The 27177-nt window shown below is 45.0% G+C and overlaps 1 protein-coding gene across 4 annotated transcripts in view; it reads left to right on the forward strand.

Annotated features, from left to right (window-relative positions):
* The window catches only part of ss18 (SS18 subunit of BAF chromatin remodeling complex), a 74419-nt gene extending 50158 nt beyond the window's left edge, over positions 1-24261 (forward strand). For 2 of the 4 annotated variants that reach the window (XM_048528662.2, XM_048528665.2), the window contains 2 exons: positions 4501-4628; positions 23006-24261. In XM_048528662.2, the coding sequence (XP_048384619.1) occupies positions 4501-4628; positions 23006-23032 (155 nt within the window). In that variant the 3' untranslated portion in view covers positions 23033-24261. Of the gene's footprint in view, positions 1-4500; positions 4629-9385; positions 11790-23005 lie in introns of those variants that run through there. The other 2 variants (XM_048528663.2, XM_048528664.2) reach the window with 2 other exon arrangements.
* Positions 24262-27177: the final 2916 nt, after the last annotated feature.

The following is a 27177-nucleotide window of genomic DNA, read 5'->3' on the forward strand; positions in this document are numbered from 1 at the left end:
TTCCCCCAGGGCCACTCAGCTCCTGGCCTCATTACAGCCTTGGTTCGAACACGGACAAAAGGACTGAATTCCAGAGGTGAGGTGAGAGTGACAGCCCTTGATATCAAGGTTGCATCCAACCGAGTGTGGCATCAAGAAGTTCTGGCAAAACAGGAACCATTGGCTGTTGGGGTAAGCTCTCTGGTGGTTGGAGTCATACCTGACACATGGGAAGATGGTCATGGTTGTTGGAGGTCAGCCATCTCAGCTCCAGGACATCTCTGCAGGAGTTCCTCAGGGTAGTGTCCTAGGCCCAGCCATCTTCAGCTGCTTCATCAATGACCTTCCCTCCATCATAAGGTCAGAAGTGGGGATGTTCCCCAATAATTATACAATGTTCAGCACCATTCGTGACTCCTCAAATGTGAAGCACTCTGTGTGCAAATGCAACAAGATCTGGACAATATCCAGGCTTGGGCTGACAAGTGGCAAGTGACATTCGCGCCACACAAATGCCAGGCTATGACCATCACTAATAAGAGACGATCTAACCATCACCCCATGACATTCAATGGTGTCACCATCGCTGAATCCCCCACTATCCACCAGAAACTCAACTGGACTCGCCACATAAACGCAGGGGCTACAAGATCAGGCCAGAATACTACCACCAGTAACTCACCTCCTGTCTCCTCAAAGCCTGGCCACCATCGACAAGGCACAAGCCAGGAGTGTGATGGAATACTCCCCACTCACCTGGATGGGTGCAGCCCCAACAACATTCAAGAAGCTTGACACCATCCAGGACAAAGCAGCCGCTTGATTGCCCCCACATCCATAAACATCCCACTCACTCCACCGCCGACACTCAGTAACAGCAGTGTGTACTATCTACAAGATGCACTGCAGAAACTCACCAAAGTTCCTCAGACAGCACCTTCCAAACCCACAACCACTTCCATCCAGAAGGACAAGGGCAGCAGATACATGGGAAGACCACCCCCTGCAAGTTCCTCTTCAAGCCACTCACCATCCTGACTTGGAAATATATCACTATTCCTTCACTGTCGCTGGGTCACAGTCCTGAAATTCCCTCTCTAAGGGCATTGTGGGTCTAACTACAGCACATGGACTGCAGTGGTTCGAGGAGGCAGCTCTCCCCCACCTTCTCAAGGGGCAACTAGAGACGGGCAATGAATGCTGCCCCAGCCAGCGACACCCACATCCCACAAATGAATAGGGGATAAAAAAAATCCCTAACTGAGCAGTGAATCCACACACCCACACCCCTCTGTGGCAAAACATTCTCCATCATGTCCCCTTCCATCTTTCTGCCAATCGGATTAAATCTGACCTCACAGCTCATCGACCTCTCTGTTTGGGGAGGGCTTCTCCTTTATGGGTGTTACTTTTAAAACCAGGCAGAATGTTTGTCACTCTCCTGTCTCGAGAGTAACTGTCCTTGTTGTAATGCAGTGACCACATCTGTGTACACAGTTCCAGCTATGGCCAAACCAGCATTTTCTGCAATTCCAGCAACACGCGCTCGGTTTTCCGTACCGTAGTTTGTCGTATGACGTAAAGTGTGCCATATGTTGCCTTGCACACTGTATGTCGCTGGTCTGCCACCTTCAGGGGCCTGTTAATGCTCTTCCAAAGCCCCTCACATCCTGTACCCCTCACAATATCCTCCCATTTCCTGTGTGTGTTCCCTGGCTCTGCTTGCCCTCTCCAAAAATAGAACTTCACACTTCCACACATTGAATTGCAATTTCACTCCCAGCAACTTTAACTATTCATGTTAAAGAACAGGTCAGCACAGGAACAGGCCCTTCGGCCCATCAAGACTGCGCCAACACATGATGCCTTTCAAAGCTGAAAACCAATTGTCTCCATGTGGTGTGTATCCCTGTGTTCCCTTCCCATTCGTGTATCTCTCATGATGACTTTTAAATGTTGCTGTTGTAGCTGGCAGATACAGATCCTCTGGCAGCATGTTCCAGGCACTTGCCACCCTCTGCGTATTTAAAGAAAAAATGCCTCTCACATCTCCTTTATAAGTTTTTCCTCCTTTTACCTAAAACCTGTGCCTCTTAGTAATGAACATTTCAACCCACGGCGGGGAAAAAATATCCAACTAGCCATTCTATCCACGCCTCTCTCAATTTTGTAAGCTTATATCAGGTCGCCCTCATGCTTCAACATTCAAGTGAAAACAAACCAAGTTTGTCCAATTTCTTCTCATAGCTGATACCAGGATGTTGCCTGGTTTGGCTGGTAAGCAGTTTCTGAACCCTCTCCAAAGCCCTCACATCCTTCTAATGGAGTGGCAACCAGAACTGTACGCAATATTCCAAATGTGGCCTCACCAAAGCTCTACATAGCTTATAGCATGTCACGCCCGTGTTTATACTCTATGCCCCGACTGAAGAAGGCAAGCATGCCATATACTGCCTTTTCCACCTTTCGCCACTTCCTTTGCCACTTTCAGGGAACTGTGGACCCAGACGCCTGCATCTGTCTGTGTGTTGAAACTACTAACCGCTCTACCATTTACTGTATACTTACCTCCTGCATTAGATCTTCCAAAATGAGTCACCTCGCATTTGTCCGGACTAAACTCTATCTCCTGTTTCTCCAACCCAGTCTCCAGCATATCTACATCCAGCTATATCCTCTGACAATCCTCCTCACTGTCCACAGCTCCCCCAGTCACTGTGTCATCTGCAGAGTTGCTCATCAGGCCACCTACTGTCTCCAATTCATCTGCGAATGTGAGCAAATCCTGTCCCTAGCGATCTTCTCTAGTAATTTCCCTACCACTGACATAAAGCTCACCGGCCCGTCATTTCCCAGAGTATCCCTGTTGCCCTTCCTAAACAAAGGAACAACATTGACATCCTGTAGCCAATGACGACCCTCGTCAATGTTAACTACCCGGCCAGTTTCTGCAAAGCTGCCAGTAGTGCCCTCCTCAATTAAGGCTGAATGAATAGCCTGTGTCACAAACAGCAACGGATCCAACATGCAGCCCAATGGGACACCACTGGGCACACGTTCTGCAAACACACACGTTAACCTTTTGTGGGACGGCCGTGAATATTAGAGACAACAGTGTGGAGCTGCAGGAACACACAAGACCAGGCAGCATCGGAGAAGCAGGAAAGGCGACGTTTTGGGTCAGGAACTCTTCTCCCTCCCACCCACCCACCACCGCTTCAGAAATGAATATTGAGAGCACAGGAACGGCTCCAGCTATGAGAAACATCAGAGATGAGGATAGATTGAAGAAATTGTGACTGCTGTCTCTGGAGAGAAGGCTGAGGAATTACTTGATAGAGGTTTCCAAAATTGTGAGCAGGCTGGACAGGATAGACAGGGAGAAACTGAATTTGCTTGTAAAAGGGTAAAGAACCAGGGAGTATAGATTTAAAGTGATTTGAAAACAGAATGACAGTGATGTGAGAAAAACCTTTCTCACCCAGCGAGTAATGAGGGTGTGGAATGCACTTCCTGGGAATATGGTGGAGGCAGGTTCAACTGAGGCATTCAAGAGGGATATTGGATGGCTATTTGGATAGGAATGGTGGGCAGAGATATGGAAAAAGGCAGGAGATTTGCACTGATAGATCCATTCTGAGGAGGTGATGGCCTAGTGGTGTTATTGCTGGACAGTTAACCCAGTGAGCCAGATAACATTCTGGGGACCTGGGTTCAAATCCATCCATGGCAGATGGTGGAGTTTGAATTCAGTAAGTATCTGGAATTAATAATCTAATGATGCCCATGAACATTGTCAATTGTTCGGGGAAAAAAACCCATCTGGTTCACCAATGTCCTTTAGGGAAGGAAACTGCCATCCTTACCTGGTCTGGCCTACATGTGACTCCAGACCCACAGCAATCTGGTTGACTCTGAACTGCCCTATGGGCAATTAGGGATGGGCAATAAATGCTGCCGAGTCAGCGATGCGGTCATCCCGTGAATGAATCAATGAATCAGGAAGGGGAGTTGAGGATTATGGGGGAAAAGGCAGGAAAGTGGTGTTGAGGATTGTCAGGTCAGCTATGTAATTGAATGATGAACAGACTCAATGGGCTGAATGCATCTACATCTACATCATACTTCTACATCTGCTCATTGCTGTTTTTCAAACCAATGAGGACAGGAGGAAAGTGAGAGGTAAGGATCTGGAACACCATGCCTGAGAGTGTGGTGGAGTTAGGGTCAGTAAAGGCTTTCAAAAGTGCATTGACTAATTAACTGAGGAGGAAGTACAGAGCGAGGGGCAACGGGGTTACGAGGAGCGGAATTTAGCGTGTAGCTCCTTCGGAGGGCTGGTGAAATCGGGACTGCTCAAGCGCTGTAAACGTTTGCGAGGTGTTGGGTTCTAGCAAGCTGCAATTGGAAGGTTGTGCCCTTGTGGTTTGGACAGCTCCCGTGTCCTGGGTGTGGATTGGTTAAGGGCGTTAGACGGTCTGATGCGTTGGATGCCGTGTTGATTCTCAATTCTATTTGCAGGTTCCTCCCAACCTCCTCCAAACCAGTACGCAAACTATCCACAGGGCCAGGGTCAGCAGTACGGAGGCTACAGACCCCCCCAACCTGGACCACCACAACAGCAGCAGAGGCCTTATGGGTATGAGCAGGTATGGGATGTATGGTGTGTTTATGGGTAATTGTTTTACCCTCAGGAACCCGATTCAGCGGATTGAGACATCAGCCTGTCCTTAATGTGAAGGAGGAGGATTCAAACAGTCCACAGAGGGTTTGAGGATTCCAGTTAAAATATAGAATTTAAAAAAAACAAGCACATTTATAAAACATCATCAAACGGCTAAGGTGGAGAAGGAGTGTTGAACTGAACAGAAACACTGGATGCTAGAAACTCAGTACAAAGGCAGAGAGAGCTGCAAGTGCTGGAGTTGTCTGGTGGGATCAGTGGAGACAGAAACTGTGTTAATGTTTCAGATCTGTGTCTTTTCGTCAGTGTGGAAAGCAGTTGGAAGTGAAATGGGTTTAGCGTGGTGAGGGGTGACGGGGGGATAACAGAACAGTAAAGGAGAAATAGGGTGGAGAGTGAGAACTTTATTAAGAAAGGAGCACAAAGGGGCAGCACGGTGGCTCAGTGGTTAGCGCTGCTGCCTCACAGTGCCAGGGACCCGGGTTCAATTCCACCCTCAGGCGACTGTCCGTGTGGGGTTTGCACATTCTCCCCCCGTGTCTGCATGGGTTTCCTCCGGGTGCTCCGGTTTCCGCCCACAGTTCAAGGTTTTACAGGTAGGGTGGGTTGACCATGCTAAATTGCCCCATCGTGTGCAGGCTAGTTGGGTTAACAATGGTAAATGTGGGGTTATAGGAATAGGGTAGGGTGCTCTTTACAGGGTTGGCTAGGCTGAATGGCCTCTATCAGTTCTGTAGGCGTTCTATGATTGTTGAAGGGACAAGCAAAAGAACAAATGTGCCTGGAGGAGTTGTGAATGGTGAGGTAGCAGTTGGCTAAGCATTTGATGAAGAGACAGGGAAATGATGGGGTGGGGGGAAAGGAGAAAATAGCCAACAAAACAACATTCACGTTAGGTCATGCCAGGAGAGACTGCTATCTGTTCTGAGCACCACATCTTCAGAAGTATGTGCTAGATTCTCTATAATATGTATGTAGATTTGTGTGCATGTTCTAAATAATATATATGTAGATTAGGGATGAGTGACTATAATATGATTAGAAATTTACACAAGGTAAAAGGTGAGGCAGTTCGATCTAAAGCAAGGGTGTTACAATTTGAATGTGGGAAGTTATGAAAGTATGTGCTCCTAAGTGGCTGAACTGGATTGGGAAATACATGGGAAGGAGTGCCTGTGTATCACCAATGGGCATTGTTTAAATAATTATCACATGGATTACAGCAACTATACATTTCCTACAAGGTGCAAAATCTCAAATGTACAGTCACCTAGGGCTGACCAATGAGCTCAAGGATTGCTTAAGACACAAAGAAAGAGCCTACCAAATGGCAAACAATAGTGGTAGGTCTGAGAATTGTGAAGTTTGTAAAACACAGCTAAATAGGACCAAGAGAGGAGAATGGCATATGAATGCAATTTAGGAAAAACATACACTGGACTGTAAAATCCTTGACAAATACATTAAAACATATTTGGCTAAGAGTAATACAGGTCTATTAAGAGCAGAGTCAGGAAAATTTATAATGGGGAGTAGAGAAATGGCAGAGAAGCTAAATGATTACTTTGTCGGTTTTCACTGAAGCAGCTAGGAAAGATGTCCCAGAGTTAGAGGTTCAGGTGACTACAGTGAGGAGTTGAAGGAGATTAGAATAGGTAAAAGTATTGTATTGAAGAAATTGCTGGGCCTGGAAGTTGATTAATCCCCAGGACCTGATCGTCTGCATTCCAGAGTCCATGCATTCCGATTATCTCCCAAAATTCCAAATGGTTCCAGTGGCTTTGGAGCAAGCAAATACCACCCTCTTGATTAAGAAAGATGCATGAGAAAAGTCTACCAGCCTTACAGCAGTGTAAGGGGAAAAGTTGGAATCTATCATAGAGAGCTTGATAAATGGACACTTGGATAAAAATGAACACAATTATAACATAGATTTGCAAACAGAAAACAGTGTTTGACAAATTAGTTGGGGTTTTTGAGTATGTTACAGTTTGGATGAAGGACTGTCAATGGATGTTTGCATTTTCATTTATAGAAGGCTTTTGATAAAGTCCCTTACAGAAGGTTAGTCAGCAACATTAAATCACATAGTATAGTAAATAATGTTACTGGTGTGGGTTAATGATTGGCTAATGGACAGAAAACAGACAATAGAAATAAATGGGTGATTCTGACCTTTACAGACTGTGCCTAGTGGGGTACCACAAGGATCCGTACTTGGACCCCAGCTGTTCACAATGTAGATCAATGAATTGGACACAGGAAATGTAATATTTCCAAGTTTGCAAATGATGCAAAGCTAGGCAGAAAGGTGTATGCTGTAAGGAAGATGTAAAACAGCTTCAGGATAATTAAGAGAGACTTGATGAGTGGGCAAGAACACTGCAGATGGAATGTAATGTGGAAAAATGTGAGGTTATCCACTTTGGTAGAGAAACAGATGCGCAGAAAATTTCTTAAGTAGTAAGAGGTTGGAAAGTGTAGATGAAGGAACCTAGGTGTCTTTATTGATAAATCACTGCAAGCTAATATACAGATGCCGCAAGTTATTAGGAAGGCTAATGGAATGTCAGCCTTTGCCACAAGAGGATTTGTGTACAAGAGCAGTGAGGTCTTGCTTCAATAGTCTGGGAGCTTGGTTAGACCCACACCTGGTGTACTGTGTGAAGATTTGGTCTCCTTACCTCAGGAAGGATATTACTGCCATGGAGAGGGTGCAGTGAAGATGTTCAGACTTGTTCCCGGGAATGGTGGGACTGGCCTATGAAGAGAGATTGGAGCTGTATCCTCTAGAGTTTCAAAAAATGAGAGGTATTTTATAGAAACCTTTAATACTAAAAGAACATGTGCTGGTAAGATGTTCCCCCTAGTCCAGAGGTAGTGAGCAACATTTAAAAATAAGTGAGATGCAACATAGGACCTAGATGAGGAGAACCTTTCTTCTGCTCAATGTGTTGTATACCATCTAGAATTCTCTAGCCCAACAGGATGCAAAAACCCAGTCGTTAAGTATATTTAAGGCAAAGATTGATGGATTTTTGATTCAGTGGCCTAAACCAGCAATGTTCGTGCTCAATGACAGAGCAGACTTAACAGGCTGAATGGCCCCCTATTAATATGTTAGGAAATGCAATTTAACACAGAGAGGGTGGTATGAGTTTTTAATTCTTTCCTGCATATGCCAATTGATTTGTTAGTTTTAAATTGGAGATTGATAGTTGTTTGGTAATGAAAGGGTCATCAGGATATATGAAGTTCAATCTGCAATCAGCCATGATCTCAGGTTCAAGGGATAAACTGGAGGCCAGATCCAGGTTGTAACACTAGGGCTAGGGGGATCACATCTCCTGGGAGTGGGAATGGTAGCAGTTGAATGGTTATTCCAAAGGCTGGCACCAATGTTATGGGTCATTTGGCCTCCCTTTTCTGTCCTATGTCTCTTTCTGCTGTAGTTTAACAGTGCAAGAATTTCAACGTGTACTGGCAATTAAATTCAATTAACCCTCCAAGTAGCTCCTCTGATTGTGGCATTCCGATGGATTCTGGTTTACACCTTGCTGTGGTATGAGTTGCCATCCAATATGTATGCTTTACCTGTAGCCTTAAGCGCACCCTCGCAAATTTCTGTGCTACATCTGAAGTAATAGCGAGTCATTTCCAGACTCCCAGTAGCCCCTGGCCCTCTGCCCACGACATCTCATCGAGTTAACGTTTCTGAGAGTTTGGAGGAAGAGAGAGGGAAACGCACCTTCTTGGTTAGCACTTTCAAAGACGGGCTGATTGACCTGCCCCAGTGCTGTTTAAGCCGTGGCTCGCACTGCGTTGTTCAAACTGGACCATTCGGGCAAGCATCTCCAGTAGGAAGAAGCTACCTCTTTGTGGATAAATAGCAGGGTACTCATCAAGAATTCTGGTAGAATTCACATAATCCGAGCCGCGGAGAGTAGAAAGTGGCCAATAAGGAATAGTCCCTATGTCCCCACGGCTTCCTTGGGGCTATCAGCTTGTGATTGGAATCTTTGTTTCTTCTTACCTCAGCTCCCTCAGCCTGCAGGTGAAAATTGCTTTTTGTTCTTTCCCCTCAATCTGTGTTCGAGGGAGAGGAATCAGGCTCAACGTTCATTGCATATCAGCCCTGAGTGGCTGTTCTTCAGGTGGACAGCGCAGATCCTGCAACATCAGAAACATTGCTGGTGGGCGAGGGGAGCAGCTGTGGGGTCGGGGAGATGCACGTTGAATTTCTTTCGGTGAATCTTTCGAGGCCCGATCTCCCTTTTGGAAGATTCTTGTTCGTCGGGTGAAGGAGTCTTCGCAGATGAATGCAAACAGGAGCTCCAACAGATACAAGACAGAAGGTCCTGGAAACTGTTAATGAAGCTGGAGCAGTGGAAGGGTGGGCAGAGTCTACAGCTGACCACTCTGTAGCTTATGGAGCTGTGAAGGAGGAGGGCATGAGGGGCGCTGGCCCCGATGAAGAGGTGAAAAGAAATCATTTAGTCAAAAGATCTCCTTAAAACGTCACAGGTAAATGTAGATCATTTTTATCTTCGTACCAAAGTGGTTACGCTCATCAAGTTGCTTGTGGAATGGAATTTGGATAAAGTATATCTTTTTAAAAATAAAAAGATGATGTAGTGTTCTGTCTGCACGTGTACAAATTCAATAGTGTTTCAATTGAACTTTAATTTGGTCTAAAGTTTTGGGTCTCTTTTGTCTCCACAGAACTTGCAATGAATTGTCTGCAGAGCTTGGGAAGAATATGGGCACTCAGCCAGAAAGTTTTTAATTTCCACATTTTGGCCCCGGTCAGCCATGGAGGAGGAAGAAAGCAAAACACACAAGCTAACCTGTCACAAAGACACAGCTGGGGACAGGGGAACTGATGACTTTCGGGCACTGCAAGCAAGAGGGGTGCATTACTCATTCTCTGACCAAGGTGGTCACCAGATTGACAAGACCAGTGGTGACCAGGCTAACCAGACCAGTGCTCCTCCCACCCCTCCCTACCACTTCACAACCACCCCCTCACCCCATTTCCCGCTGTGTCCAGCCTATTTCCCACCACTTATCCACCCCTAGTCATTTCACTGTGTCTCTCCAGTCTGTGACAGTTTCAATGACTTCATGAATCTTTTTGCACAAGAGTTGACCAAGCACTCTCTTGTGTTTTCTCAATGTGGAGCGGGTGTGTTGGAGGACCTGGATTTTGATGCTGTGGACTGATCTTTCTGTGACCGACCCTCCACTGTGCGTGCGACCCAACAGGTAGAATGTCCTCCAGCACAATCTGACCTCACCACTTGGATTCCTCGATCTGCGACTCCACAGTGTCCCTTTTCCCCAGATTTCTTGATGTTCCCATCAGCCTGGCTCATTCCTCTCAAGATCACGCTGAGACTTTTCTCAAAAATTGAAGATAACGAGGAGCCAGGATGTTGAAGAATTGCCTGTTACCAACACAAAATAGTATTTGCTGCTGCTTTTTCTATGTATTGATTTGCTACGCCATGCAGGAGAGATAAAGTGAGCAAGGCTTTTGCTCTAAGTACAAGTGTTTATGGAGACTGGAAATTATGCTCACACACAGCTTTCTGAATCAGTATTCACAAAACCCACCTCCAGAATCAGATTTAAAAACTCTGAGTGGGGAGGGGTGTGTTAAATGTGGTGACTCATGCCCAGAGGTTAATATTTAATTTATGCCAAATGCTATTTTCTCTGAAGATTGTGCATGTTTTTTTCTGACCTTCTCTCTGGTTCCTCTTTTCTGGTTTTTGAAGGTAGAAGAGCTCAATGAAGAGTGTTTACACCAAGAGCTCAAATTGTTCATTCCCTTGTGCTATAGTTCAAGCTAATCAGCTAACATTCAACTCAGTGGCGTTTTTATACTTCAGTGAAGCGGCTGTTTTTGACTTGATGGGCTGAACATCCTTTTTGCTCTAGATCTCAATGACACTGCCCCCGTAGGTTCACAGAGTGGTCAGCATTTCTGTAGCACCAGATTCGTTGGTAATCCCCTGTCCCTTTTGTACCTGGCACTCGTTCCACACATTGCTAACGCAATCCCTTTAGTTTTGCAACAGCCTCTTTATTGAGTTAAGCCAAGAAATATTGCTCCGAGAGTTGTAATTTTTCCTTTTGGGGTTAATGCATTGTGACTATGTTGCTACGTGAAGAACACAGAGGCCTAGTTTACTGATTCAGAAGCACGGATGTAGCAGCTGGGAAGTTTCAGTTCAATTGATTGATTTAGGAATAAAAAGCTAGTCTTGGCATCGGTGACCACATATTGTCGATGGTCATAAAATCCCACCTGGATCACGAATGCCCTTGAGGGAGGGAAATTCTACTGCCCTTAGCTGATCTGGCCTACATGTGACTCCAGATGCAGAGCAATATGGCTGACTCTAACCGCGCTCTGGGTGAGGAGGGATGGGCATTAAATGCTGCTCGAGCCACATCCCATGAAGGGAATGGGTAACAACTGTGAGTGGATTATTAAAAAGCAGTATTCCATATGCTGGTAACGTGTTGTTTTGCTAATCTCTTACCACCCTCTCAGAAAACAGTTTCTGGCTTTGTGTGTGGAGCTAAACAGCTCACTGTTGTTTAAGAGGAAATGGCGATTACTGTAATTTGTCAGGCACATGAGACAAGAGAATTATTTTTATCTGCTAGGAAATCTGTCTCTGTTTTCCCCCCTCGCCTCCCCCATCCTCCCCCTGCCTCCCCCTCTCTCACGCACTCTCTCTCACGCACTCTCTCTCACGCACTCTCTCTCACGCACTCTCTCTCACGCACTCTCTCTCACGCACACTCTCTCACGCACACTCTCTCACGCACACTCTCTCACGCACACTCTCTCACGCACACTCTCTCACGCACACTCTCTCACGCACTCTCTCTCACGCACTCTCTCTCACGCACTCTCTCTCACGCACACTCTCTCACGCACTCTCTCTCACGCACTCTCTCTCACGCACTCTCTCTCACGCACACTCTCTCACGCACACTCTCTCACGCACTCTCTCTCACGCACTCTCTCTCACGCACTCTCTCTCACGCACACTCTCTCACGCACTCTCTCTCACGCACTCTCTCTCACGCACTCTCTCTCACGCACACTCTCTCACGCACTCTCACGCACTCTCTCTCACGCACTCTCTCTCACGCACTCTCTCTCACGCACTCTCTCTCACGCACTCTCTCTCACGCACACTCTCTCACGCACTCTCTCTCACGCACTCTCTCTCACGCACTCTCTCTCACGCACTCTCTCTCACGCACTCTCTCTCACGCACTCTCTCTCACGCACTCTCTCTCACGCACACTCTCTCACGCACTCTCTCTCACGCACTCTCTCTCACGCACTCTCTCTCACGCACTCTCTCTCACGCACACTCGCTCACGCACACTCGCTCACGCACACTCGCTCACGCACACTCGCTCACGCACACATTCTTGCACACATACTACTCACAGACACACACACAGACAAACACCCTCTCTCTCACACACACTCGGACAGACTCTCTATCTCACATACAAACATGTGCACGCCACTCACAGAAACTCGCATCTCCTCTCTCTCTCTCTCTCTCTCTCTCTCTCTCTCTCTCTCTCTCTCTCTCTCTCTCTCTCTCTCTCTCTCTCTCTCTCTCTCTCTCTCTCTCTCTCTCTCTCTCTCTCTCCCCTTTTGTCTCTGTATCCAGAGTCTCCCACTCCCCAGAGAGATCAGGGGCCGTTCCAGAGCTAAGCGCGTTGTATGAGGAAATTGATGGAGGTTAAACAGGCCAAGCAATGATTCAGTGCGTCCCTGGCTTTCTTTTTGTTTGCTGTGTTACTGACGGGTCATGGTCATTTTTTTTAGCAATGTCTGCGTGTGGCATTGTATTCCAAAACAGATGTTTTTGCAATGACTACAGACTGGCAGAAAATGGAAGCTTTTCTTTAAAACAGAAATGTGCAGCTAATGCTTGTTGAGGAACATTATTGTGAATGTTTTGGAAAATTGGATGGTTTGTTACATGATCATTAGTGCTGAATACCACTCTGTTACATCTCTATAGAATGTGAGTTGGAATATAAGTTAAGTCTGTATGGTCAATGTGTTCAACAATTATATTGCGTGTTCTCCATTTGGGACATTGCTAACATGTAATGTGTTGAATTTTTATAAACATATCTTGAATGTTGATAGTGTCTGTCATGCAGTATCCAGATGAGAGGCATTTCCTCAAATCTCACCTCAGCTGGGACATTTGCTCAATGCAAAACTGAGCAAAGCTGTTTCACTTCTGCTACATGCCAGTGGCCTGAGATTAGACTGGGTTATGGGTCTGGTATAATAAGACCCTAAGAGATCGGAGGGTATGAAAGGTTTCATGACACTATTGCTGGAGGAGGAGGGTGGCTGGTTTCCCCTGATGGCTTGGTTGATGTTTATCCTTCAAGGGGAGATGGTGTACTGGTAATGACACTGGAGTTTTGATCTGGAGCGCCAAGATAATGTCCTGGGGACATTGGTTCAATCCCACCATCTGCTACGACTTCAGTTAAGAAATGTGTGGTAAAGAGGCAGTTCGATGGCTGTCAATTGTTGTAAAAGCCCACCTGGTTCACTAATGTCCTTTCGGGAGGGAAACTGCCATCCTTCTCTGGCCTGGCTTACATGTGACTCCAGACCCACAGCAATGTGAATGACTCCTAACTCTCCTCTGAGCCATCAGGGATGGGTAGTAAATGCTGGCCTAACCGGCGATGCCCCCAGCTCATGAAAAAGCAAGCCTTAGAAGCAGAAGGTGACATTTGACATGCTTGTCTTTATTGGTCAGTGTATTCAGTATAGGAGTTGTTAGGGTCATGTTGTGGCTGTACAGGACATTGGTGAGGCCACTGTTGGAATACTGTGTGCACTTCTGGTCTCCCTGCTATAGGAAGGATGTTGTTAAACTTGACAAGGTTTGAAAAAATATTTTGGAGGATGTTGCCAGGCTTGGAGGGTTTGAGCTATAGGGAGAGGCTGAATAGACTAGGCCTATTTTCCCTGGAGCATCAGAGGCTGAAGAGTGCCCTTATGGAGGATCATAAAATCATGAGGAGTATGGGCAGGATAAATAGACAAGGCCTTTCCCCCAGGGTGGGGGAGTCCAAAACTAGAGGGTATAGGTTTAAGGTGAGAGGGGAAAGACATATAGGGATCTATGGAGCAACTTGTTCACGTAGAGGGTGGTGCGTGTATGGAACGAGCTGCCAGAGGAAGTGGTGGGGGCTGGTACAGTTACATCATTTAAAAGGCATTTGGGTGGTGATATGAATAGGAAGGGTTTAGAGGGACATGGGCCAAATGCTGGCAAATGGGACTAGATTAATTTAGGATATCTGGATCAGCACGAATGAGTTGGACCAAAGGGTCTGCTTCTGAGCTGTATAACTCTTACTTCAATTTGTTTGAGATGGGGTTGTCACTACTGGGGGTGTTGTAACAAATTGCGCAAAATTTCAAAATTATGCCTGTATTTGGAATTGATTTTATTTTATTGATGATGATGCTGACCCACCTTTGTACACCTCCACTCAATCCATCTTTTGCTTTCTCTTTGTCCTGCTAGAAGTTCAATGATCTGAACTGTTAACTTTATTTCAGTCTCCGCACTTTCTGCAGGACCTACTGAGTGTCTTCAGCAGGATTCTTTTAAGCTCTGGCTCTGTTTCAAGGAGCTAATTAGCAGAGCTACAAGAGAAGAAGGGGTTGACTTGTGAGAGGGATTAGCTGGGCAGCTCTTTCAAAGATCCAGGACAAGAACGATGGACCAAATGGTCTGTGATTTTTAGATTTAGTTTTTATTGCTACACATACACTTTGTATTCCTGTGCTTGAGTATAATGTTGCCACAAATGGCACCATCTTGGGTAACAAAATATTTAGGTACAAATTAGCAAGACAAACAAAAGTTAAAAAGTTAAGCATTACTTCATGAAATAAATAGAAAAGTTAAAAAAACTAATAGTTAACATTGAAGTCTTTTGTAGTTTAAACGAGGAAAATAAAGGAGTAAGCAGTGGGATTCTGCAATTCTACTGAGTAATGTAAAGAGTTTTCACAGATAACAATACATGCATAGTAGCCTGTACATGTAGGCTGTGTTTTATTTAAGAGATTGTCTGTCAGTTTCCAAAGACTAAATTTGACAAGGAATCTGAGAGGAAAAATACATTCTGAAATGTGCTGAGTTTCCTAATGTTCAAATAGTGCTGTAATTAGAAAACAGGGTCTAGTTTTAGTTTCCTTCCCCAAGAATGGTGCATTTGCTTTGGAGGGAGTGCAACACAGGTTCATCAGAGAAAACTTGAGAGAGCATATGTGCTGTGAGCCCAGGACCAGAACTCACGGAGGCTTATCTTAAAGAGAGATGATCCAATTGCAACATTAAAAGAATTCTTCAGGTTCTCACGGGGATAGATGTCACAAAATTGTCTCCCCTTAACAGTGAGTTGAGAGCTAAGGTGTGACCTTTGAGTAAAATAGTTGTACATTCAGCCAAAGACATTGAGAATTGGTACAAGTTACACATAATGCTTTGAGCTGGGGGTCAGTTAGCTCAGTTGTCTGGATGACTGGTCTAATTGTCAGCCACTGTCATCCAGGATTAGTTGAGTCTTTTGTCAAGGTAAAGGCAACTTTTGCAGGATTTAGGAGTTCTATCTAATGAGTAACGATAAGGCTATTGTCTAGAGGAGGGTAGGGGAAAAAGATACAGCTAAAGGAGGGTTTGGTGTGGGGGTTGAGGGGATGCATGGAGAGGAGGAAATTTCCAGATGGAGGTGTGAAGGAGGCCATAAGAAAGCTGTGATGGGGGGAAGAAAGAGACTGTAGGAGGGAATAAATCTTTTGCAATTGAATGTGGCATCTCTAGTATAAGGCTGCATAAACTACGCTCAGACAGAATTTAGTGGATCTGACTAGAATGAGTACTGTCAATCATTAAATTTTAGTTAGCTGTAACTGCATCAGTCTGTAGAAGGTTTGTTTAAGGTAATGGCATTTTTAAATGTAGAAGTGCATGTCAATAACATTGAAAGGAGAAAAAAAACCACTTATTAGCTAATGCTTGTTGTCTTCTGCTGAATTAAATATTATGTCTCGAAAGTTAATGCAAATTCAGAAGGCATTGTTGCTGCATGACCACATCGCCTAATAAGGGAGTTAAGTGCAAATGGAAAGAAATCTGCCTAGAACCAGAAAAGCAGCTCATAAGAAAATCTTAGAGGAGCCCTCAAAAGAAAAATTTGTTTGATCCCTGGTACAATCCCATCTGGTTCATTAATTTCCTTTCAAGGAAGGAAAATCGGTCATTCCTACCTGGTCTGGCCTACATGTGACTCCAGAATCTCAGCAATGTGGTTGACACTCAATTACCCTCTGGGATGAGCTGTCAGTGCTGGCCTAGCCAGTGACACCCTTACCCTGTATATATATTAAAATAAATCCGGACTGGGTCTGGAATCAGTTACAATTTGTATAAGGATCACCATTACTTCTGGAGGAAAGCAATGGGTTAATGTGAGGCTGGTTTAGCTGCACTTGGAGTATTGAGCTCAGTTCTGGGCAACATTCTTCAGTGAGGACATAAGGGTATTAGTGAGGATGCCAGAAAAAAGCAAAGACTAAGAAACAGTGACAGGAGTAGACCTTTTGGCCCCTCAAGTCTACTCATGATCATGGCTGACCCAACATTCATCGTGCCCACTTTCCTCTCAGCTGCCCGACTGATCAAGAAACTCTCAAATCACGGGAATGTCACCAGGGTGAGGGATAGTTCTGAGGAGAGACTGGAGAAGTTGAGATTGTTCTGTCCAGAGCAGAGTAGGTCGAGGGGAGATTTGATCGAGATTTTCATGCTTGTGGGATGTCTGGGCAGAACAAATGTGGAGAAACTGTTACCATTCATGGACGAAGCAAAAACCAGAGTGCACAGATTTAAGATAATTTGCAAAAGGTAGAGTGGAGGCTCAAGGGAAAAACTGATTCAAGTGGTGAGTGATCTGGAATGTGCTGTCTGGAGATGTGGTGGAGTCTGGTTCAACTAAGGCTTTTGTGAGGGAATTGGATCATTGTTGTAAGAAGGGAGAACAGCGCCGTGGAGAGAAAGGAGGTTGTGACCCAGGTGAATTACTCATTCATAGAGCTAGCACGGTCATGATGTGTTGAAAGGCCTCTATCTGCACTGTGACCATTCTGTGGAGAGTGAAGTTCTGTGGATAGCAGTGAAACAGGAAGCCTGGCTGTGTTTGCAGAGAGGAAGACAATGTTTTCGGTGCAGGACTCAGTCAGGAACAAGGAAGGTCAGTGCCACTGTGCTCCTCTGCTGTGTTATGGGGCACAGGTTCACTGCTGTGATTCCCAATCATTTCCCAGGATTTGTTCAGAGTGAGGCCATCTCCCTGCTGAGGGTTGGAGGGAAGGAAAGGGTGGAATAACCCGAGATCAAATCTGCTGGGACGGTGCACATTTTAGTGACAGGACAACGATATTCATTCACCATTTTCTCAGGGAAAGGTATACAATACTTTTAGGTGAGTAGGTAGAGGTAAAGAAACAGATTGGAAATGTGCTTGGTGAATATATTCCAACTGGAATTGAGGCTAAAATTCATAACTTTTACATAGGTGTCAATGCAAGGTCAGGATTGGCTACCTATCCAATCATAGAACTGGACCATATAATGCCTCTAGGGCAACTAGAGACCATTCAGCCCATCGAGTCTGCACTGACACTCCAAACAAGATTCCACTCTATCCTTGTAACCCAGTGTTTATCATAGTTAACCCATTTAGCCTGCACACTACGGGGCAATTTAGCATGGCCAACCCACCTAACCTCACATCTTCGGACTGTGGCGGGGGGGTGGGGGGGATGGGGGAGATGGGGGAGCCCATGCAGACACTGGGAGAATGTACAAATTTCACACAGACACCCAAGGTCCCTGGTGCTGTGAGGCAGCAGTGTTAACCACTGAGCCACCGCACTCACCCTCTATCCTTACACCACCAATTATGCCTTTTCTCTGTGAAGTTCTGACCCTCTACCCTATCGCTCCCTTTCTGTTCTCTTCCTCCCCACCCCCTGCCACCTCTCAACCGCACTAAGCCCATTTCACTTCCGACTGCTGTCCTCTTTAATGAAAAGGCTCCGATCCGAAATGTTAACACAGTTTCTCTCTCCACTGATCCCACCAGACAACTCCAGCACTTGCAGTTCTCTCTGTCTTTATATCAAATTTCCAGCATCCGCAGTGTTTTCATTTAGTTCAGCACTTCTCCCCCTTGGTTAATTTGGTGATGTTTGGTAAATGTGCTTTACATATACAATTATATTTTAACTGGAACCCTCAACGACTCTCTGGGCCTTGTCAAAGGGAAGTTTACAGCTTGTGGACAATCATTATGATGCAGAAGAAGACCATTCAGCCCATTGTAACTGCACTGACTCATCAAATGAGCATAATTAGCTGGTGCCAATTTTGTACTTTTCGCCATCTTCCCGCACAAACAACTGTCCAATTGGCTTTTGAATGCATCAGTTCAGTTATTTGGTGCCACCTGTTGGCCAGACTGGTTATGTGCAGATTTCCTCTCTATTAGTGAACATGTGCTTAACATAATCTTATTTTCTTACAAATAGCTTTTTATTGAATTCAAATTTCACCATCTGCCGTGATGGGCCCCAGTCTTCAGAACCTGGATCTGCCACATCTGATTAAAAAGCCAAAGATGATATCAGACTTAAATAAAATACATATAATTGTGCAAAGATGGGTAGCAGGTCAGAAGATTGGACATCTTATAGAAAACAGTAAACAAAAATTACTGAAAAATTAATAAGGAGCAGAAAATTGGAGCATGAGAGAAAGTTATCCAAAAATATAAAAGCTTCTTCAAAATTTTAAGGAAAGAATAAAGTTAACAAAATAAGTGTCGGTCCTGTCGAAAATGACCTGGGGAATTCATAATGGAGATAGCAGCTGAACTGAAGAAATGTTTTATCTCATCCTTCACTTGTCAAGATGCAATTAGCATCTAGGAAATGGCTATAAATCAACAATTGGAAGGGAGGGAGGAAGATAAGTCACAATTTCCAGGGAAGTAGTGGAGTAAAACATTGGATAAGTGAGTTCACAAGTGCCCAGGTACTAATGAATTTTATCCTAAGGTCTCAAAATATATGACTTGTTTAAGAGTTGATGAGTTGTTTTTAATTTTCCAAAGCTTGTTATATTCAAGGAAGGTTCTCTTAGATTGGAAAGCAACAAATATAACTCCTTTATTCAGAAAGGAAGCGAAACAAAAAAGCAGGAAACTACAGACTGGTTAGCTTAATTTCTGTCATGGGAAAATGTTCAAAGTTGTCATTAAAGATCCTTTAACTGGGCACTGAGATAAGTTAAGGGTAGTCAGACACAGCCAACATGCCTTGACGAAGGGAAATCATGTTTAACTAACTTACTGGAGATCTTTGAAGAATTACCTGTGCTGTAGATAAAGGGGAACCAGTGATGTATTGTATTTAAATCTCCACAAGGCTCTTGATTAAGGCACCATAGCAAAAGTTATTGTGAAAAATAAAAGCTTCATGGTACTGGGTGGGGGGATGTGGGGTCACAACTGGCTTGGATAGAAGATTGGTGTGCAAATAGGAAGCAAATTAGGAATAAACGGTTTCAGAGATAGTAGGAACTGCAGATGCTGCAGAATCTGAGATAACAAGGTATGGAGCTGGATGAACACAACAGGCCATGCAGCATCAGAGGAGCAGAAGGGTCTAGGCCTGAAACGTCAGCCTTCCAGCTCCTGTAATGCTGCTTGTCCTGCTGTGTTCATCCAGCTCCACACCTTGTTATCTATGAATGCATAGGTCTTTTTCAGGCTGGCAGCATGTCCCACTTGGTGTGCCACAGGGGTCAGTGCTAGGGGCTCAACATGTTACAAATTATATTTTAAAAATTGAAAAAGAAGAGGAGATATTGGGTGCTTTGAACAACATTAAGGTTGATGAGTCCTCAGGACTTGATTAGATTAGATTCCCTACAGTGTGGAAACAGGCCCTTTGGCCCAACAAGTCCACACCGCCCCTTGGACCATCCCACCCAGACCCATCCCCCTATAACCCACACACCCCTGAACACTATGGGCAATTTAGCATGGCCAATCCACCTGGCCTGCACATCTTTGGACTGTGGGAGGAAACCGGAGCACCCAGAGGAAACCCAAGCAGACACGGGGAGAATGTGCAAACTCCACACAGACAGTTGTCCAAAGCAGGAATTGAACCCAGGTCCCTGGTGCTGTGAGACTGCAGTGCTAACCGCTGAGCCACCGTACTGCACCCCCCCCCCACCCCACCCACCCCCCCCCCCCCCCCCCCCCCCCCCCCCCCCCCGCCATCCTGAATACTGAGGGAGGAAATAGCAGGACCCTTAAACGGATTTTTTTGCATCCTGTTTAGTCACAGGAGAGGTCCCAGAGGACAGGAGCATAGCCAATGTTGTTCCTTTGTTTAAGAAGGGCGACAAGGATAATCAGGGAAATCACAGGTCAGTGAGCCTTACATCAGTGGTAGGGAAATTATTGGAGAAGATTCTTGGGGACAAGATTTATTCATGTTTGGGGAAAAATATGGACTTGTTAGCAGTAGACAGCATGGCCGTGTGCAGGGGAGTTTTAACCTCACAGACTTGATTTGAGTTTTTTTCTGAGGAAGTGGCAAAGACGATTGCAGTCAGGGTTACGGATGTTGTCTACATGGGCTTTAGACCTTGGACAAGGTCTCCCATGGCAGGCTGATACAGAAGGTGACGTCACGTGGGATCCACAGTGAGCCGGAAAGATGGGTACAGAACTGGCTTGGTCAAAGAAGACAGAGCAGTGGTGGAAGGGTGTTTTTCTGACTGGAGATCTGTGAGCCGTGGTATTCCTCAGGGATCAGTACTGGGACCCCTGTTGGTAACTTATGCAAATAGTTTGGAGGAAAACATAGGTGGTCTGATTAATATATTTGCGGACAACACAAAAATTCGGAAGCTGTGGATAGTGAGGAGGATTGCCAAATGATACCGCAGGATGTAAATAGGCTGGAGAGTTGGGTGGAGAAACGGGACATATTGTTTAGCCTGGACAAACGCGATGTGACTCATTTTGGAAGATCTAATGCAAGAGGGTAGTATACAGTAAATGGCAAAACTCTTAGTAGTATCAATGTATAGGTAGATCTAGCAGACAGGTCACAGTTCCCTGAAAATGGCAAGATCATTTGATAAGTTGGTCAAGGTGGTGTATGGCATGCTTGTCTTCATCGGTCAGGGCATTGAGTATAACAATTTGCAAATCATAGAAACTTTAGCTGGGCCACATTTGAGATATTGTGTATAGTTCTGGTTGCCACACTACCAGAAGGATGTGGAGGTTTTGGAGAGGGTACAGAAACGGTTTACCAGGACGTAACCCTTGTTTCGAAGAGAGAGTGGACACAGTTGGATTGTTTTGACTTGTGTCGGAAGCTGATGGGTGACCTGGTAGACGTTTATAAAATTATGAGAGGTGTGGATAGAATGGCTAGCTGAGCTTTCTTTTCTCCCCGGGACAGAAATATTAATTGCGAGGAGACACAGGTTTAAGGTAAAAGGGAGTAGGTTTAAAGATATTGTGAGAGGTAAGTTTGTTTTTAAACACAGACGGAGTTAAGTGCCTGGAATGTGCTGCCAGGGGAGGTGATGGAGGCAGATACAATAGAAACATTGACATCTATAAATAGGCAGAAAATGGAGAGATAGGACCACATGGAGGCAAAAGGTTTCTAGTTTAGAAAGGTGTCATGTGTCAGTGCAGGCTTGATGTACAGAATGGCCTGTTCCAATGCTGTACTGTTCCTTGTTATTTGTTCTTTGAAGGTATGCTGGGTAAACTTAGCAATGACGGAGGGACAGCCAGGAAAGTGAGTTGTGAAGAGACACAAGGAGCTGGCAAAGGGGTATAGATAGGTGAATTGAGTCAGCAAAGAGCTGGAAAATGGGGCTCATTGTGGGAGAATGTGGAATTGTTCATTTTGCCCAGAAGAATTTTTTTAAAAAAGCATATTATCTAAATGGTGAGAGATTGCAGAGCTCCGCGGTGCAGGGGGATCTGGGAGTCCTAGCGCATAGATCACAGAAGGTTAGTCTGCACGTTAGAAAGTAATCAGGAAGCTCATAGAATAGTTTGGTTCATTGTGAAGGGAATTGAATCTGAGAGTAGGAGGGTATGCTTCAGTTATACAGGGTATTGGTGAGATTACATCTGGAGCACTGTGTACAGGACTGGCCACTGTACGTGCAGAACGATGGCAATGTGTTGAAAGCAGATCAGAGAAGGATTACTGAGACTAACACCTGGAAAGAGTGGATTAGCTTATGAGGAAAGGCTAGACAGGGCTGGGGCATGTTTCTTATGGAGTTTAGAAAGATTCAGAAGTGACTTAATTCAAACGTGAGATCCTGAGGGGACCTTATTGGGTGGATATCTGGAGGAAATTTCCCCTTGTTAGAGAGCCTAGAATTAGGGGCTTGTAGTTTAAAAATAAGGAGTCGCCCATTAAAACAGAGACAAGGAAACGTTTTCTCTCAGAGGGCTGAGAGTCTTTGTAATTCCCTTATTCAAAAGGTAATGGATACAGAATCTTTAAATATGTTTAAGGCAGAGGGAGACAGATTCTTGATGACCCGGGAGTGAAAAAGATGGGGGATATGCAGGAGTGTAGAGTTGGGGTTAAAAACTGATGTTAATTTGGGATGTTTTGATTGCATTTAGACGCTATGCCAATGAAAGTTTGCTATTGCCATTGTGAAGAGTTCACCTGCTGTCACTGAAGCTATGTGAGGGCAAGGTGGTGATGGTATGATGACTGGCTAGTCACCTAGATGGATAACATTGTACACAGTTCCGATCCCACTGTGGCAGATGACAAAGTTTAAATTCAATTTTAGGGCTTTTGTGGCGCAGCAGTAGTGCCCCTACCTCTGATGCAGGAAGCCCAGGTGAAAGTCTGCCTGCTCCAGAGAGGTGTAATATTACCTCTGAAACGGTTGGCTAAGGGGAAAATAAATGTGTAACAGCCTCAGAAGTGAAAGCATCGGCATTGTTTTTGATACTTGCAGTTCTCAGTACTGACAATATTTTCTCACCTGTCCTGTATTTTTCTCTCTCTCTCTCTCTCTCTCTCTATCTCTCTCTCTCTCTCTCTCTCTCTCTATCTCTCTCTCTCCCTCTCTCTCTCTGTGTCTCTCTCTCTCTCTTTGGTTTTCCCTCCAGGGCCAGTATGGAAATTACCAGCAGTGAGTCAGTCAGGTCATTTTTTCCAGTCGCCTGATGTTCTGATAAGAGCCTTGTTTTAACCCTCTGTACAACGGGTGTCTAACTGCGACCAGCAATTCATCAAAGTTTCACCTCCTTGTGTCCAGGACAAAACCTCTGGGGCTGGGCGGTGCCCAGTCTTAACACCTAGTGGCTAATTGTAGGCAGTCGCTGTGTGACATCACCTCCAAGGTGTGAGGGCTCCGTCGAACAGAAAATTGAGAAACAGGACCCCTGTAATCTCCACTGCCCCTACCTCCCATTGTTAAATTTGGCCATGCGCACTTGTCCAGTAAGTGGGACCTTGTGCTAAATTTTGAGATTCCCTGCATTGGCCATCTGAGAGAGAGACGGCCTGTTTGTGGGGGACGGGGTTGCACCATCTGCTTTGCCAAGATGCTAAATATTTCTGTAAATTAACCACACTGTGCCATATTTGTTTGTCACACTGACTTTATTTAAACAGAATTAACATTTGGTATGAGCTCAGCAGGACTTGCTTTTTAAAAAGTGGAAGAGTAGATTTTGCTTGTGTGTGGAAAAGAGAAGTAATACTTTTGATTTTCAGGAAAGAAAATCTATTTGAAATGGAAGTCCACTGAGGAGAAAATGAAGCTGTTGGTTAGTCTCAGTGAGTCGTGAGCGACTAATATTTAAGATCTGCTCAAATTACATGCAAACCAGTAAACAAGCTAAAACTTTGTGAAATTTCCTCCCAGCCGGAAATTTTGAAGAATAATTCCATGAGGATCAATCATTGTTGTTGCACAAACTTGTTTTAATGTAAAATGATGACAATTTTGTATCGTTAAGTATTGAACAATAGACTAGAAGAATTTGTTATGCTTCTGATTTTTAACTTGACCTTTTTAAAGAGCGGGGTTTTGTTCTGAGCAGAAATTGATGTTTATTTGTCACAAGCAGATCCTCCTTCAAACATCCCCAACTCCCCTCCATGTGCCGAACCAAGCCTTTCTGTTTTTAAAAGGCGTATTTTGGAGGGGAGGCGGTGATTTCTGGACATTCGGTTAACCTGGTCATCGTGTGTACAGATTTGACAAAGGAACCCAAACAGTATTATTATTCATTTCCATACTCGTCAAAAAATTGTACATTCTGTGACAGACTTCTCCTGTAAGTGTTTTGTTGCTATTTGAAATCTGTGTATCACTGGATCATTACCAAAAGGCAAATAAATTATTGTGATTTCACAAGCTGCTCTGTGTCTTTTTCATTTCTCTATGATTAATTACCCAAGTATTTTTCAGTCTGAACTTAGAAAAGGGATCTCAGATGATACTTTCATGAGTTTGTTCAATGTAGCAATGTGTGAAATTAATGCCCAGGGCTGCATCATTTTTTGGTGCCGCTGAAACCACCGGAAATGTTCTCGAGATGAACAACGGCAGCAGATGCATGGGAACGCCACCCCCTGTAAGTCCCCCTCCAAGCAACACACCATCCTGATGTGGAAATATAAACTTTTTAAAAATTAATTTGTAGGATGTGACTATTACTGTACAGGCTAGCACTTATTACCCAGGGATCAGACAGGAATCAACCCCCTCGCTGTAGGTCAGACCAGATAAGGACAGCAGATTTCCTTCCTTAAAGGACATTAGTGAACCAGATGAGTTTTTATAAGAATCGACAATGGTTACAATCAGACTTTTCATTCAGAATTTTGTTAAATTTGATTTTCACCAGTAGCAGTGGTGAGATATGAACCCACTTCGCCAGTACATTAACCTACACCTCTGAATTACCACTATGCCATCACCTTCCTTGATATCACTGTTCCTTCAGTGTCGCTGGGACAAAACCCTGGGATTCCTTCCCTAAGGGCATTTTGGGTCAACCCACAGCACGTGGACTGCAGCGGTTCAAGGCGGCAGCTCACCCCCAACATCTTCTCAAGGGGCAACTAGGAACAGGGCAATAAATGCTGGGCCCAGCCATCGATGCATATGTCCCACAACTCAATTTATAAGAAGCTGCAGGAGTGTCCATGGATGGACTCCTAAACTTGAGACTTTAAGCACGAGCTAGTCACTGTTTTAAAAACTAACCCAACAGGAAACTCTTCAGTGAAAGAATAGGTGAGGATATGGAAGGTGCTACCATGGGGAGTGGAATGGGCTGAACTGGACAATGTTGGGGTGGGTGAGTACCGAGGCTGGGGAGTGGGGAAAGGAATGCGAGGATATGTTGATTGGATGGGGTGAAGGTTGATGATTGGAGGCTTGTGTAAAGCAGAAACAGCACTATGATCCATTTGTGCAGATTGGCTGTAAAGACTTTGCTTTTCAAACGAAGCAGGGCTCTTTGTGTCGTTGTGTAAGATCTTCCAATAGTCAGTCCCAGCTTGTCCTTCCTGTGGTTATTTATTTCTGGTCACTAGGTGGCCTACATACTCCTACATCAACAGACTTCTCTTGTATAATTATTCCACACAGGAAGAAACTGTTTGTGCTCGGAAGCTCTGGGATTTTTTTAAATCTTGCAACCAACAGTTAGGATTCAAGGGAACACCCGAAGCTGAAAGCAATCCTTTACTGCCATCGATAATATTTATTGTATACAGGCACTGTTCCAAGCTCCCCTCCCTTTCAATTCCTGGTTTTATTCACTGTGTTCCCATGTTGGCCAGTAGATGGTGTCATAAAACCAAGGTACAACACCTGTATCTACCCAACAAGGTGGGAAATTGCCCAGGTATGTCCTGTACACAAAAAGCAGGACAAATTACAGCACCATCAGTCTTCAGTAAGTTGTTGAAAACGCTACCAAGCAGCACCTGCTCAGCAATAACCTGCTCAGTGACGCCCAGTTTGGCTTCCGCCAGGGCCACTCAGCTCCTGACCTCATTACAGCCTTGGTTCACACATGGACAAAAGAGTTGAATTCCAGAGATGGGAGGACAGCTGAGAGGGCCTCAATATCAAGGGGGTTTGGAGAATGACAACAAATAACCCTGGCAAAACTGGAACCAATAGTAATCAGGGCTTAAAAAGAAAGGGATAATGAGATGTGGAGCTGGATGAATACAGCAGGGTCTAGGCCTGAATCAAAAGCTTTCCTGCTCCTAAGATGCTGCTTGGGCCTCTGTGTTCATCCAGCTCTACACCTTGTTATCTTGGATTCTCCAGCATCTGCAGTTCCTATTATTTCTAAAATGAAAGGGACTTGGGTTGGTGGGGAGGGGGGAGCTTGTGCAATAAACTCAGAAAGCTGGCATTCAGGGGCAGCAGGTCATCGGGGAGGGCTAATGGAGTGTGGGCCCTTGTTTCAAGGAGGTTGGAGTATAAGAGTAGGGAAATCTTGCTGCAACTGTACAAGGTGTTGGGGAGACCACATCCGGGGTACTGTGAGCAGTTTTGGTCATATTGTTTAAGGAATGGTATTGTTTCATCAGAGGCAGGTCAGAAAAGGTTCGCCAGGATGATACGAAGATAGGTGGGCAGGCAGGTAGTACTGAGGAGGTGGGGAGACTGCAGAAAGATTTAGACAGTTTAGGAGAGTGATCCAGGAAATGGCTGATGAAATTCAGTGTGAGCAAATGCGAGGTTTTGCACTTTGGAAAAAAGAATTCAGGCATGGACTATTTTCTAAACGGTGAGAAAATTCATAAAGCAGAAGTACAAAGGGATCTGGGAGTGTTGGTCCAGGATTCTCTGAAGGTTAACTTGCAGGTAGAGTCCATGATTAAGAAAGCGAATATAATGTTGTCGTTTATCTCAAGAGGGTTGGAATATTTGAGGGTGGCACGGTGGCTCAGCGGTTAGCACTGCAGCCTCACAGCACCAGGGACCTGGGTTTGATCCCACCCTCGGGCAGCTGTCTGTGTGGAGTTTGCACATTCTCCCCATGTCTGCGTGGGTTTCCTCCAGGTGCTCCGGCTTCCTCCCACAGTCCAAAGATGTGCAGGCCAGGTGGATTGGCCATGCTAAATTGCCCATAGTGTTCAGGGGTGTGTGGGTTATAGGGGAATGGGCCTGGGTGGGATGTTTCAAGGGGCAGTGTGGACTTGTTGGGCCGAAGGGCCTGTTTCCACACTGTAGGGAATCTAATCTAAAAGCAGTGATGTGCTTCTGAGTCTTTATAAAGCTCTAGTTAGGCCCCACACCTCA

This window comes from Stegostoma tigrinum, chromosome 5, assembly GCF_030684315.1.
Source record: "Stegostoma tigrinum isolate sSteTig4 chromosome 5, sSteTig4.hap1, whole genome shotgun sequence".
NCBI lineage: Eukaryota > Metazoa > Chordata > Chondrichthyes > Orectolobiformes > Stegostomatidae > Stegostoma > Stegostoma tigrinum.